The following is a 13,161-nucleotide window of genomic DNA, read 5'->3' on the forward strand; positions in this document are numbered from 1 at the left end:
ATCTATGGGCTGCAGGCCTAACCCATATTCATGTCCAAGGCTTCCAGCATTGTTGTCACTGTCTTGGCATTCCGAACTCTCTCATCACAAGCCAAAATAATCAATGCTTGGAACCAAAATAATCAATGCTTGGAATTGTTCGTTTTGTGCGATCCTATGTGGCAATCACTAGAACCATTCATGAAATTCGTGGCCCCCATAAAATCCCATACGGATCTTTACATTTATATCTAAGTTTCTTGATATATTTGTATGCACGAAATTCGCACAGTTCTTATGAATTTTTTCCCTTGTGGCGAGCTCCTCTTTCTATTTTTTTTGTTAATATCATTTTGGTTCTTGACATCATCTAAGCCCTGTTGAGATTAGTCAAATATAGTCTCTTCCTGCTTGTTTGGATTGAATACGATCGTATTTTTGTAATCTTTTATTCTGTTTCGTGTTTTGTTTTGCTCCTTCAAATGAAAAACAGTTAAAATTAAGAAAAGGTGTAAAAGGGTTTACATTCATGCTAGTCTTTTGAAGATTCAACACCAAATTCATTAACTCGTCACTTACCTTAATATTGGGTCTGCTCCTGTTATTACTGCTTTTTGGTAGTTTTTGCTAAATCTCTGTTTAATAATTTACTGCGTGATTTTTGGACTGCAGTGATGATATGAAGCGCAATCAAACTTCGTGACTTAATTCCATGGAGGATGGCTGAATAGTCTGTGTTTCGCTCGCAGTATTGGTTTCAGTTATTTGTCAATTGTCAGTTGCACTTTTGCTAAGCTTTGCTAACCATGTCTGTTTTTCAAGTACCTGGAGCCTTTAGCTGTTGCCACTCTCACGTAGATATGAATATGCGGCAAGAGACAATTTCTTACAATGTGGTACATATTAATTCATTGATTCATAGTGTCCGTTCTATAGTTCCATCTAGGAGCCTTTGCCATATAAAAGCGAAGATCTGCTCTTTTTCTAAGAATTTTGTTAATCGGTTCAAAATCCAACGGTTCTCACACCAAGTTACTTAAAAGAGATGGCTGGTAGGCATTATCTTCTTAGTGGAGCACACAGAGCACAATCATAGGACAAGAAAGTATTTTTCTCTTCTGTCTTTTTAAAAAATATTTTTTTTTCTAGTGCCGTTCCCAAGATTCCATTTCAGCAGAAAATGAGTCTTGCTCATCGCGCAATATAGCAATCAGCTTGTTAAGGCGATACCGTTGTTCTGTTGAGCGTGGAGGAGGTGACAACCTAAAAGTATGTCCTATATATTTTTACTGGTCTGGTTTTTTTTTTCAGTATGTTGTTTCACTTATTGAATGATTTGTACGAGTTCATTATCGCTGGTGTTAATGCTTATGCATTGGGATGCACCGATGAAGGCTTAAGGAAAGAACTTACTGATATGAAGGATTATATTCTGGTGTCGAAATTGAAGCAATGCAGGCTTATGGCGGCAGTACAAGGTTAAAATATAAGATTATCTACCAAGAAGTTAGTCATCTTATATTTGAGCAAGTGACTATTTTTTGAGAGGGTTCCACTTTCGTAGTTTCATGCAGAAATTTACATTTCTAAATATTACTCATGAAAATTTGACTGTATTCATTCTAAGGCTGAACTTATCTTCCATGCTATGGATTCATTTGTTTAGATTGGTGAATGCATCTTATGGCTGGGCATTGTATTTATAACAATTCTTTGTACACCACAACCAACTGTAGTTCGATGGTCATCCACACATTCGGTGTCTGACAAGATGCTGCTCCAATGGAAGGGTTTCTGTGCAGTCATATCGAATGCATAGTACATGAGAGGAATGGCTTGGTAAGATACTCTTGGCTTTTTTCCTGTCTTATTCTTTCAATTTTGATGTTGACGCAAGTTGATGTTCAATCCCCACCCATCTTTCATCTGATTTACCCAATACCTTATCAATATTGGTCATCATACTTCAAAAACTATTGATAAATCAGACATCATGGAGGATGAAAGATCTTTCCTTATATGTGCACATTTCATGTTATGTGATTATTTATTACAACAATCTCAGATTGTTTGCTAGCTCAATAGATACGCTTTAATACTTTCTATTTATAAAGCTTTCGGTTTTGAACCGGCAAAACAGATTCTTAAATACTGGGTACTGTTTACCTTTATGACTAGGCTTCCTGTGAAGAATTTTCAACTGGAACAAATGGCAGCAATGGACAACGCAGAAGAGCCATCAGTTGTCGCTAGCCGTATGAGACTAGTATTCAGCACCTTTGAGGCCAGTTTTTTTCTTTGTTTTGATTCCCTGAAAATATTTGAGAATTATTTTTGGCTATTTCTTGGTTTGTTATAGTGTATTTAAAATATAATTTATGTCAAAAGTGCATTGAAATGAGCTTCATGCAGGTCGTGAGTCCACAACGGCCAAGAGTATGGTATCGTAATGGCACATCCAACATGAACATCTCCCTGTATTTTAGTATCCGAAAGGATGCCAGGTTTCTGCATCACGAATTCAATAGCTCTATCAACACTAAGGATGCCAGGTTTCTGCATCACGAATTCAATAGCTCTATCAACACTCTTTCCTTCATTTCCACGAAACGGACAAGATTATGACAAGAATATCCATTACTTTATACCCTGTTATACTCTGCGTAATACAGAATTTGTTAACTCTGTGTGCATCTCTGAGCTGTATATTAACTCCAATCTATGGAAGTAATTTTTATACAATTGCATTCTTCAAATAACTCAAGTCTCTGGATCCTTAGAACTACAAAGTTCAAAACTAGTGCCAAAACAACAATCAGCAAAAAAGAACAGACAAAAATTGTCACAGATTTGTAGAAGAAACAAGTGAAAAACAATTTTTGAGTACTTTCATAGCCCGCCAGTGGACAGCCGCTGCAGTTTCTGAGGTTCCCATCTGGAACACAAAGATGGTAATAAGAATATATTAATAATATAGACAAGAGAACCTAAAATTAAGAGAGATCAATGTCCAGCCGAAGGACGTATATAATAACAAAATAATTGAAGGTTGATTGTAAAAAGGTTATCATTTTTTTACCTTAACCTCCATCGAATGATAGTCTTGCCACAGGCTTATGTCCTGATGGTAAGTTGTAAGTGCAGATTCATACAATTTCCGAGTATTTGAAAGAGCCACTTCGTCCCCAGCAGATGCAAGATTCATTTCTAGCTCAATACATTTTCTGTATATGGCAAGTCCAGGATGTGGTAGGGCAAGAAATCTGCACTCAAGAAAAAGGATAAAATATTATATGCATCAGTGCAAAAGTCTATCACAGGTAGGCCAACATATGAAATACTTAAGATGCATGCATACATATATGTACCCACCGCTTATACATAAGTCTCGCTCTATCAACTCCATCCCTTTGAAGAATGTAATTTACAATTGTTGATGAGAGAGAGAACCCACAATCGGTTCCACCATATTTGGCCAATAAAAGCACTGCAGTATCCACAAGCTTGTCAAAATAATGTCTCTGGTTTGCCAAATATTTTAGTCCCTGCAAATCACCAAAGGAAAACCTTGTCACTGAGTTGAGAAATCCTTTTTTCTTCCTCACCGTTCTACCACGCATACAAATCACCATCATGACAGACTAAAATTGGAGGTTCAAGAAACTATTCAGCAACAATCAATTGGCAGCATTACTAACTTGCTTAAAATGCAACAAGGACATTAGATTGAGACAAAGTGTCAGCGCATAAATAGACGAGTTTAGCGCAGCGCTTGTGATAACACAGAAGGAATAAGGCATCATATTCTGCATACCATAACCCAGATGTTTTCTGCTTCTAATATGCTAACTTTCATCAAAACATTGCTAAGGAGTTCAAAGATATATGGTTGATCAGCCTTGTTAGGAGAGAGAGTCATGGCCTGCATATGTCTCATTTCTATGGAGAGACGTAAGGTCCATAAATGCACCGCATTTGAAAATTTTCCGGAGCAAAGTCTTTCAACCAGCCTTTTAGCTTCATCAAACTTTCTTAGCTGCAATAAGAACGAAACATGCAGGCAAGCAAGATCTTCTGTCATGCAGCAAAGGTTCTCAGCCTTCTCAAATACTGTTTCAAGATGTGAAACAAGTTCAATCGCATGACCATGCATGGTTAAGAAAATGGTTGTTTCTCTATCGCCCCCTTCATCACTGGCTGCATCCATGAGGAATTTTACATAAACATTGAACATCGAAGCTGATGGTAGAAATTTCAAACCCTCCTCGTAAACCTAGAAATACCCATATGAAAGGTGAGTCTCAAATGCAACTTCAGACCACAAGTTTATAATGCCCACTATATCAAACAAAAACACAAATCAGTTAAACGAGCATTACACTAAACAAATTTATTTGTTCTTTATTTCAATCATTCCATTATTCTGTGAGTCGGGCATGGGAGTGCCATGTGGGAACTAGTATCTACGAGCCTTGAATTGTAAGAATGCATTTGAAGTCCAAAAGTACAAATTCAACATCCAATCTATCAACACAACCTTCCATGGCATGAAGATTGCTGGTTGGTTATTTGTCAGTGCCAGTTTGGCTAACAATTTGGATGCCATAGGCCAAGCAAATATTTCACAAAATAGGTGACAAGTTTATTAATACCTGACCGTAATGATCCTTTGGAACAAATTCATGAATGGAGTACATCTAATCATTTTAGGATGCCCCAATCAAATAACTTCTGTTCAAACCCATCCAATTTTTATTGGATGCTGGTTGGCCAGGAATGTAATTTGTGGGGAGAATTAAATTTTAAAAACAATCAATTACAAAAGAAAAGGAATATAACTACAGTGCATGACATTAACTCATAATATAGATTATATTTGTGACAAATTTTCCAATACCTCAACCATAACATGTCTCATAGCAATTAAATCTCAGAAATAACGAAGACAAGAAATAATGTTTTAATCTTGTAATATAACTACTAATATAGATATTGAAACTTACAAAAGATTATTAATAATGCGTTTTAATCACTTATACTATGTCGCACCATTCTGGTTTGTAAATATCAAAGTCAATTAACAAAGCATAATTATATTACTAAACATAACAGTGGTTGCACTCACCTGCCGTCTATGATTATTATCACCACAGTGGCAGCTGTTGGAGACCCAGGGGTTCCAAATCCTAATCTTTGTCACTAATTGCAGAAAGACCAAATGGTACAATATCTAAAGTGTCCGCATAGTTGTATCGATTAAAAAATCATGGAGAAAGGTGCATCAAGGGAAGTTACTAATGGATTGCTGTATTCAAATTCCTTGGACAGGAGAGAGAAATGATCAATTAAGATGTTGAGATTCAGAGCATGCTTACCAAATAAACATATCGGTTCGTTATCAAAAACCAATTAACTCGAGAATCGAGATCAAATTTCCACCTAAGTTCTAGGCACAAAATAATGCATGGTAAAGGGAATTAAGATATTAAACTGGTCAAACCTGGATTGCCTTTCCCAACTGTTCAGGATTTATTCCTTTGACGCCACCTATTTCAACCCTTGCAAGCCAATCCCAGTACAGCGGGTCTTTTGAAAATTCCTTTTTCATGTCATCAAGTATTTTCTTTTGTGTATCATCTGAAAGAGGCAGATCTATGGCTTCCAGTATCTCTAGTAACCGAGTTCTGAGACTGAAAGATGTTGGCAAAACGAGGATCGCAGCACCATAAACAGTTTGTAGAATGTTCAATCCTTGCTCCCTAAACAAATCAATCTTCCCCATAGATTCACCGTCTTGGAGAGCAGAAGTCTTATCATCTTCTCCTGGCTCATTGAAAGCCATAAACAACTCCTTGTTTTCATCTCTCCACTGTTTCTCATCAACACCTCTCTGATCTCGAGTCAGGGTCCCCTCATCCTCTCCTAATGCAACCTTTCGGGCTTTTAACTTGTTAAGATATGTGAGTTCCATACGAATGTACTCTATCCACAAGTCCTCTGAAGTAGGGCATACTCTCAAACCATTTTGCATCAGAGAACGAGCAGCTGCAACATTCAGATTTTGATCAAATTCCCAGGCAGCAGCATATATCCAAACACCAGGCACTTTTGGATGAAACCTAACTAATTGAGCCAGAACCTATACAACCACAAGATTAGAAATTTGCTGTCAGGTTCATGTACAAGAACTGAATGGAGAATAAATGGAGCCAAATCAATTTATGATACCAATGCGTAATTTTTATCTATACACTCTACGTACCTAAATAAATCATTTTAATTGTTTTTTCATGATTAAAGCAAATCTCCAATCCAATCTCCGCGCGTAGAATAAATTTTTTGAAGCAAAATTAAAAATGAGCTTAACAAGAAATGTGGTATAAACTAATCTCATTTCAACACCTAACATTAAGAACACAAATAGTCAACATAAAAACAATACCTTCTTTAGCAGCAAACAAAAAAACCAATACCTTCTTCATTCTCCCGTTGCCACGCGCTTTGCAAAACTCCAAATATTGAAACCAAAGTTCGATGTCTCCCTTAAACCGGTTTGTTGCAAGCCGATATATTTCTAAAATTCTAGAGACCCCAGCGTAATCGGACACTGACTTCTTCGACTTTTTACCGCCGGATTTATTTGAAAGAGATTTTTTACGAAGGAGGCGGAGGGTTTCGAGATTCTTCTCGTAGTCGATGTAGACTAAGAAATCTTGCTTCAGTGGGCTAGGTCTCTTGAGACGGTACTCGAACTTGCGGCGGCGCTTGACAATCTCAGCTATCTCTCTGCGGCTGAACAATCCCCGCCGCTCTAGATCATCTAGCTCGTCGAGCATGCGCTCTAGCTTGAATTGCACCACGTCCGCCATAGTCGGTAAGAGTCTCAAGCAAGTGCTCGTTCAGGTCTGGGAAACGAGCTGAGAGATGACTGCGGGTTTGCGCACCGAGGAAGAATGACGAGATCGCAGGTAACACAATAGTGGGCCGATTATAAATGGACTGCATTGGGCTATGAATTTGGGCTTTGGTGGCCCATGGAGTGAGCGTCCTTAGATACAAGGTTGGGATCAAGTTACGAAATTCTAAATCAAAATATAGGAAGCCCTTTTAAAAAAGACAAAATTAAAGAAAAAAAGGAAGCGTGGCTATGTTCTGCAATTTATTTATTTAATATTTTTTTTAAAAAAAAAATTCGATTCAAGTTTCATTTTTAAATAATAAAATAAAAAATCATACTCTTTTCTTTTCTCAAAATGTTTTTAATTATTTGACATCTCACAATACAATCATTATTATTAATTTACTTTATTTAAAATTTTAAAAATAATTCATTATTATATTATCTTATTCAATAAATTATCTTTTAAACCCCGAAAATAGCCCATGCACCACGAAATTTTTTTTGCGTATCTCGTGTATTATTTTATATAAATTCACATTTAATAAAATAATTCTCCCCCAAAAATAAAACGAAAAATATATCACAATCTCCAGTATTTTCTACAAGAAATCGACAATAATATCAAAGACGAATCCGAATTCTACCCTTAAATTGTAATAATTTTTATTATATATAATCGAAATTTTTAATTGTCGATAAACATTTTTTTTTCTTTTGTAAGTCCAGAATTGTCCGTGCAACTTTTAAGTCGTGTACGACCTTACATTGAAAATATTTTGAAAAGAATTAACATATAGATTTTGACTTTGACTTTCACTTGGGATGTATGGTTTTTCATCATTAAAAAAAGTGATTTTTATTTGCAAGATTTAGAGGGCTAAATATTAGTAAAAAAAATTGTTAGAGTAACAGCAGAATCAAATAATCCCAGGCAAGCCTCTAAATTAAAGGACGCCCTCTTGCTCTACCACAGAGGATAGCATTTCTTGGAATTCCATACTCGTCTCTCAATGAGTTGGACGAGGTGTAAACTCTCAAGTAGAATTGCTGACCCAAATACTGTCTTTCCCAGTTCTCGGATCTTATATTCCACATTCCCGCGTTGTCCAGAGCTACATAAATGGCCGTCCAAGAGTTCGGGTACACCTGAAATTTAAGCCAACATTTGTAAGCTAAATGAAAAATGAAAACAAAGCATATATTGTGTGCTGACCTGGGTTGTGCAACGAGCAACCGTGTCTCTGTAATTATAACTTGCTCTGCTCGCTTCAGTCCACTGTCCACCATCCATTCTGTTGTGTTTAAATGTTAGCAAACTTCAATGAATCTAGAAAGTACGCTCCATTTATGTAACCATTTATTATACTAACCCAACTACGAAGAAGGAATATCCATCGATGTGCCAAGATTGGACGGCATCTTCCCAGTTTTGGAACACGATTTCTACAAAAGATCGAAAATCGGCATGCATGACGGAGGTACCCAAGTACGCACTTTTCCAGGATGGTTTTTCAGGGATGCTTCCCACGCTGAAAACCCCTCCAATCTTGAAATAATCGGCCAACTTCAGCGGGGTGTTTGGAGAAACGTATGACACGCTATTGACCGCATATCTCTGTTTTCCATTGATAACAGGAGCTGAATTAGCTAAAATGATGGTCCTGGCAGGTTTGATCATTCCGTAATGGTAAGAGCCTTGTGGATTAGGTCTAGGCCCACTTGCCGTTAGATTCCAACTGGTTTACAGAGCATCAGGTTAAGAAATTCAAGTTCAGCCCAAGCCTAACATATAAGCAAAATAATATAACCATGTAAAACAAATCACCGAATTGATCTGGCCTGGTTCAGAGACCAGGCAACGTCGGAGGTGGGTCCACTAGGGGGTAAACCAGAAACTTTGGTGGCTGAGTCACTGTAATGCAGAACAGCAGTGGTGATAAGCACTGTGGGGGTGAAACGTGAAGACACGGCGATGTAATAGTCCTTTGCTGGTTGGTTAGTTGAGATCAAAACCGAGTAAGATTGCCCTACGAAGATGTCGAGTGAGGAGTATGTATTCTGGAGCGTGTGAGATCCTTCAACCTCTACCAGTTTCATGGTGTGTCCCTCGATTCTAAAGTTAATAGAAGTTTTAACTCCAACATTTGATATTCTGAACCTGTATGTTTTTCCTGCAGAAAATACATTGTGTTGATAAGAAATCGAGTGGGCAGGAGACACTCTTATGCACGGATAGTTTTAATCGTGTTGTTTGATTGAGAAGGTGTCACCTGGATCTACCGTGAAGGTATATCCATTCCAACCATGACCGTTGATAATAAGGCCATCAGGGGAGGGAAGATTATGACCTCCGTCCAAGAAATACTTCAGTTGCTGCAAAAAAATCGTGCATGAGTGAGTAACTCGCTATAAAATTAACTAATATTATCAATGCGTAATGTTTCCCAAAAACGCGTACTCTGTGGGTTCGTTTGAACCAATCCCCAGCAAGAACAGTATAATCTCCAGCTGGAGGGGGGAAAGGTACAGGGATAAGAGGACGGCTGGAAATCTTGATGCTCCCATAACCTCCAGCAGCCTTATGGAGAGCAAGTGAAGGGAAGTAGAAGTAGCTGCCGATTTGGTCCTTTGGTTGAAGTACGTAAGTGAAGTTTTTTCCAGGCGGGATTGGGCAAGTGGTTCCATATACTCCATCTTGCCACGAGTTTTTTCTTTGTTGTAACCCGTTCCTGTCACAAATAGAGTTACATGAAGAACTCATCAAGACTAAATAAAAGAACTATATTACATGCTTGTTGAAAAAGATTGGAAATGAGATTATCGATCTGAAGCCAAATCAAAAGCACATGGAAACGAAATAGATCTAGTACTATGATATAGATCTAAAAGTTAATGCAACGAGGGTGGCAGAAGGAATGCTATCTGTGATTAAGAGCAGTGGGAATGCAACAACACAGATGAAGAGCTCAGAGAACTTTACTTACCAAGAAATGAGAAATGGCTCATTCAAGTAGTTGAAAATGTTTATTATCAAGTTATCGTTGGTGACACAGTCAATCTGAGGCCCTGGAAACTGCCCATTTATCAGAATTCCCTGCATCAACAATTTTTCGTATTCAAACACCGCTCTAAAGACAAAAACACGTAGGTGCACATACAGAAATTGAAGGCACTAGCAATTTGAACGGTATATGAAGAACAAGCAGAGTGGTACTTGTTGCTCGATTCCCAGTGGAAAAATATCACCATAAGAAATTTTCCAAGTGTAAAATCTGTAAGGGTTGTCACCATTCACGTCTAGTAAACCAAGCAGCACAGCAAGAATGAATACGAGAAAGTACACACCACTGTACCCTCTCATCATGGTTACCCACTCTTGGTCTATATTTCACGCTTTCAATGAAAACTCAATATGTTGAGTTGGATAAACTTATGTAGCAAAGAAAATTATGCAATACATTGTAGTATGTCTCTAGATTTTTATAGAGCACACTCCCATGCAACAAATGTTTTCCCCTAGTTTCTTTATGTTTAACGTGAATCTTGGCAAATAGATGGAGAGGACGTCAGAAAAATAAGTGGGATATAGTGTTACATATCCCCACCCTTGTACCATAGAGTCCGCTCAAAATGGCGCGTTTGGTATTGTCACCAGTTACTGCATGTGTTGTCTGCTACCAACTGCAGCCTTTTCTTCTGCATGCAAATTTATTTTCTGATCGGAGATTCAGAAGAATCTGAGTCATATAACAATTGTTTTTATACACAGACATGGTTTCATTAACCCTGTAATAATTATAATCATCATCAATCTTTCTCTATATTGATATTATTCAAGTTTACGTTTCACTAATTATTCTACAGCAACAACTACCACATTTAATATGGTGGTCTAAATCCTCCGCATGACGCCAGCTGTGCAATAGCTACTTAACTCTGATAAAGGGTGGAATGGGGTAGGCCAGAGAAAAAGCCACAACTATACCTTACTGCAACAAGCAAGATGGCAGATTTATGTGGAGATTATTCTTCCGTGGTGGCCACCTTTTTTCTGGCGCGAGTTTTTGGGGCTTAAATTGTCAAAATCAAGTGACGCCAAAATCCCAGAAAAAATAAGGTCTCGAATTGAGTTTTTCTTTTCTTTTTGGCTCCATCGAAGGTTTCGTTTCATGGAGCCATTGCTGTCAGAAACTGGTCATTTTCCCTGACAGATCCGTGAAAGGGTGGTCTAGCTTGGAGCCTGGATAATAGACAAGTTTTGAGTCAGATAAATTGTTTATACGTGGTAAACGAGGATAAATTTCACAACGGAGCAACCAAGATGTCCAAGATACGGCTACAACAAGAAATTAAACAAGGGACGACGAAAATTGTAAACATGCGCCGTAATCGATATTACACAAAATGAACACTTTTTAGTTGCACAATGTTATGTAGGTGGCATCAAACCATAAATGATTTTATTTGATAAATACCAAGTTTACTTCATATCCATGGGTGGTACCTACAATAAATTCCAACGCACCCTGATAATATATAATTTGGTAGTATTTTTGAGAATTCTGGGAAAACTAATTAAATGTTGTATTGGAGAATGTGACATATTTTATTATGCTTTCTAACAATATTTTTTTTACCGCATTATATCATATTTATATATACGTGTGTGTATATATGATTGTTCTGAAACATATAAAATATTTTAAAATTTAATCGTATAGCTTATATAGTTAAGATATAAAATATATATTATTTTGTAGAATTGTAAAATGTTCAATTAAAATAAAGGGTTTTTTTAAAAATAATTTAATTTTAAAAAAAATTTCAAAAATAATGTAAAAAAAAAATTTTCAAAACTACTGCAATCCGCGCTTACGGAGCGTGGACTCCNTTCCATACGAATGTACTCTATCCACAAGTCCTCTGAAGTAGGGCATACTCTCAAACCATTTTGCATCAGAGAACGAGCAGCTGCAACATTCAGATTTTGATCAAATTCCCAGGCAGCAGCATATATCCAAACACCAGGCACTTTTGGATGAAACCTAACTAATTGAGCCAGAACCTATACAACCACAAGATTAGAAATTTGCTGTCAGGTTCATGTACAAGAACTGAATGGAGAATAAATGGAGCCAAATCAATTTATGATACCAATGCGTAATTTTTATCTATACACTCTACGTACCTAAATAAATCATTTTAATTGTTTTTTCATGATTAAAGCAAATCTCCAATCCAATCTCCGCGCGTAGAATAAATTTTTTGAAGCAAAATTAAAAATGAGCTTAACAAGAAATGTGGTATAAACTAATCTCATTTCAACACCTAACATTAAGAACACAAATAGTCAACATAAAAACAATACCTTCTTTAGCAGCAAACAAAAAAACCAATACCTTCTTCATTCTCCCGTTGCCACGCGCTTTGCAAAACTCCAAATATTGAAACCAAAGTTCGATGTCTCCCTTAAACCGGTTTGTTGCAAGCCGATATATTTCTAAAATTCTAGAGACCCCAGCGTAATCGGACACTGACTTCTTCGACTTTTTACCGCCGGATTTATTTGAAAGAGATTTTTTACGAAGGAGGCGGAGGGTTTCGAGATTCTTCTCGTAGTCGATGTAGACTAAGAAATCTTGCTTCAGTGGGCTAGGTCTCTTGAGACGGTACTCGAACTTGCGGCGGCGCTTGACAATCTCAGCTATCTCTCTGCGGCTGAACAATCCCCGCCGCTCTAGATCATCTAGCTCGTCGAGCATGCGCTCTAGCTTGAATTGCACCACGTCCGCCATAGTCGGTAAGAGTCTCAAGCAAGTGCTCGTTCAGGTCTGGGAAACGAGCTGAGAGATGACTGCGGGTTTGCGCACCGAGGAAGAATGACGAGATCGCAGGTAACACAATAGTGGGCCGATTATAAATGGACTGCATTGGGCTATGAATTTGGGCTTTGGTGGCCCATGGAGTGAGCTTCCTTAGATACAAGGTTGGGATCAAGTTACGAAATTCTAAATCAAAATATAGGAAGCCCTTTTAAAAAAGACAAAATTAAAGAAAAAAAGGAAGCGTGGCTATGTTCTGCAATTTATTTATTTAATATTTTTTTTAAAAAAAAAATTCGATTCAAGTTTCATTTTTAAATAATAAAATAAAAAATCATACTCTTTTCTTTTCTCAAAATGTTTTTAATTATTTGACATCTCACAATACAATCATTATTATTAATTTACTTTATTTAAAATTTTAAAAATAATTCATTATTATATTATCTTATTCAATAA

At 37.1% G+C, this 13,161-nt stretch overlaps 3 protein-coding genes and 1 long non-coding RNA gene across 8 annotated transcripts; 1 reads left to right on the forward strand and 3 right to left on the reverse strand.

Moving 5' to 3' along the window:
- The first annotated feature begins 240 nt into the window (after positions 1-240).
- LOC140988960 (uncharacterized) lies at positions 241-2,721 on the forward strand. 3 transcript variants are annotated; one of them, XR_012177400.1, is made up of 5 exons: positions 241-1,031; positions 1,129-1,818; positions 2,158-2,263; positions 2,392-2,483; positions 2,532-2,721. It is a non-coding gene; the product is annotated as an uncharacterized lncRNA (long non-coding RNA). The 3 variants fall into 3 exon arrangements; XR_012177399.1 differs by having other exon boundaries at positions 241-569; positions 652-1,031; positions 2,392-2,721; XR_012177398.1 differs by having other exon boundaries at positions 2,392-2,721.
- On the reverse strand, positions 2,688-6,952 carry LOC140988958 (uncharacterized). Its single transcript, XM_073458076.1, has 6 exons — positions 6,453-6,952; positions 5,480-6,118; positions 3,794-4,252; positions 3,352-3,524; positions 3,059-3,242; positions 2,688-2,914 (listed from the first exon to the last, which is right to left on the reverse strand). The coding sequence occupies exons 1-6, from the start codon at positions 6,846-6,848 to the stop codon at positions 2,822-2,824; spliced, it is 1,944 nt and encodes a 647-aa protein (XP_073314177.1). The 5' UTR covers positions 6,849-6,952; the 3' UTR covers positions 2,688-2,821.
- Positions 6,953-7,732: 780 nt separating this feature from the next.
- LOC140988959 (L-ascorbate oxidase homolog) lies at positions 7,733-11,104 on the reverse strand. 3 transcript variants are annotated; one of them, XM_073458079.1, is made up of 9 exons: positions 10,866-11,104; positions 10,494-10,576; positions 9,865-9,974; positions 9,339-9,609; positions 9,151-9,253; positions 8,706-9,051; positions 8,251-8,616; positions 8,094-8,172; positions 7,734-8,026 (listed from the first exon to the last, which is right to left on the reverse strand). In XM_073458079.1, exons 2-9 carry the CDS (start codon positions 10,494-10,496, stop codon positions 7,820-7,822), a joined length of 1,485 nt encoding a protein of 494 aa, XP_073314180.1. In that variant the 5' UTR covers positions 10,497-10,576; positions 10,866-11,104; the 3' UTR covers positions 7,734-7,819. The 3 variants fall into 3 exon arrangements, with proteins under 3 accessions (XP_073314178.1, XP_073314180.1, XP_073314179.1); XM_073458077.1 differs by lacking the exons at positions 10,494-10,576; positions 10,866-11,104 and adding an exon at positions 10,095-10,443 and having other exon boundaries at positions 7,733-8,026; XM_073458078.1 differs by lacking the exon at positions 10,866-11,104 and having other exon boundaries at positions 10,494-10,726.
- LOC140988511 (U3 small nucleolar RNA-associated protein 6-like) lies at positions 11,065-12,778 on the reverse strand. The gene is made up of 3 exons (XM_073457513.1): positions 12,280-12,778; positions 11,741-11,945; positions 11,065-11,120 (listed from the first exon to the last, which is right to left on the reverse strand). The coding sequence occupies exons 1-3, from the start codon at positions 12,673-12,675 to the stop codon at positions 11,065-11,067; spliced, it is 657 nt and encodes a 218-aa protein (XP_073313614.1). The 5' UTR covers positions 12,676-12,778.
- Between the last annotated feature and the right edge of the window lie 383 nt (positions 12,779-13,161).

Source organism: Primulina huaijiensis, chromosome 11 (genome assembly GCF_012295235.1).
Source record: "Primulina huaijiensis isolate GDHJ02 chromosome 11, ASM1229523v2, whole genome shotgun sequence".
Classification (NCBI taxonomy): Eukaryota; Viridiplantae; Streptophyta; class Magnoliopsida; order Lamiales; family Gesneriaceae; genus Primulina; species Primulina huaijiensis.

Excerpts from the sequence above, each read along its gene's own strand:
- LOC140988959 (XM_073458077.1), bottom strand. The coding sequence starts at position 10,244 with ATGATGAGAGGGTACAGTGGTGTGTACTTTCTCGTATTCATTCTTGCT. Across the intron at positions 9,975-10,094 it reads CACTGGGAATCGAGCAACAA|GGAATTCTGATAAATGGGCA; the intron begins GTACCACTCTGC and ends TTGTTGATGCAG. Across the intron at positions 8,617-8,705 it reads AACCAGGCCAGATCAATTCG|TTGGAATCTAACGGCAAGTG; the intron begins GTGATTTGTTTT and ends TCTGTAAACCAG.
- LOC140988958 (XM_073458076.1), bottom strand. The coding sequence starts at position 6,848 with ATGGCGGACGTGGTGCAATTCAAGCTAGAGCGCATGCTCGACGAGCTA. Across the intron at positions 6,119-6,452 it reads GCAACGGGAGAATGAAGAAG|GTTCTGGCTCAATTAGTTAG; the intron begins GTATTGGTTTTT and ends GTGGTTGTATAG. Across the intron at positions 2,915-3,058 it reads ATCATTCGATGGAGGTTAAG|ATGGGAACCTCAGAAACTGC; the intron begins GTAAAAAAATGA and ends TTTGTGTTCCAG.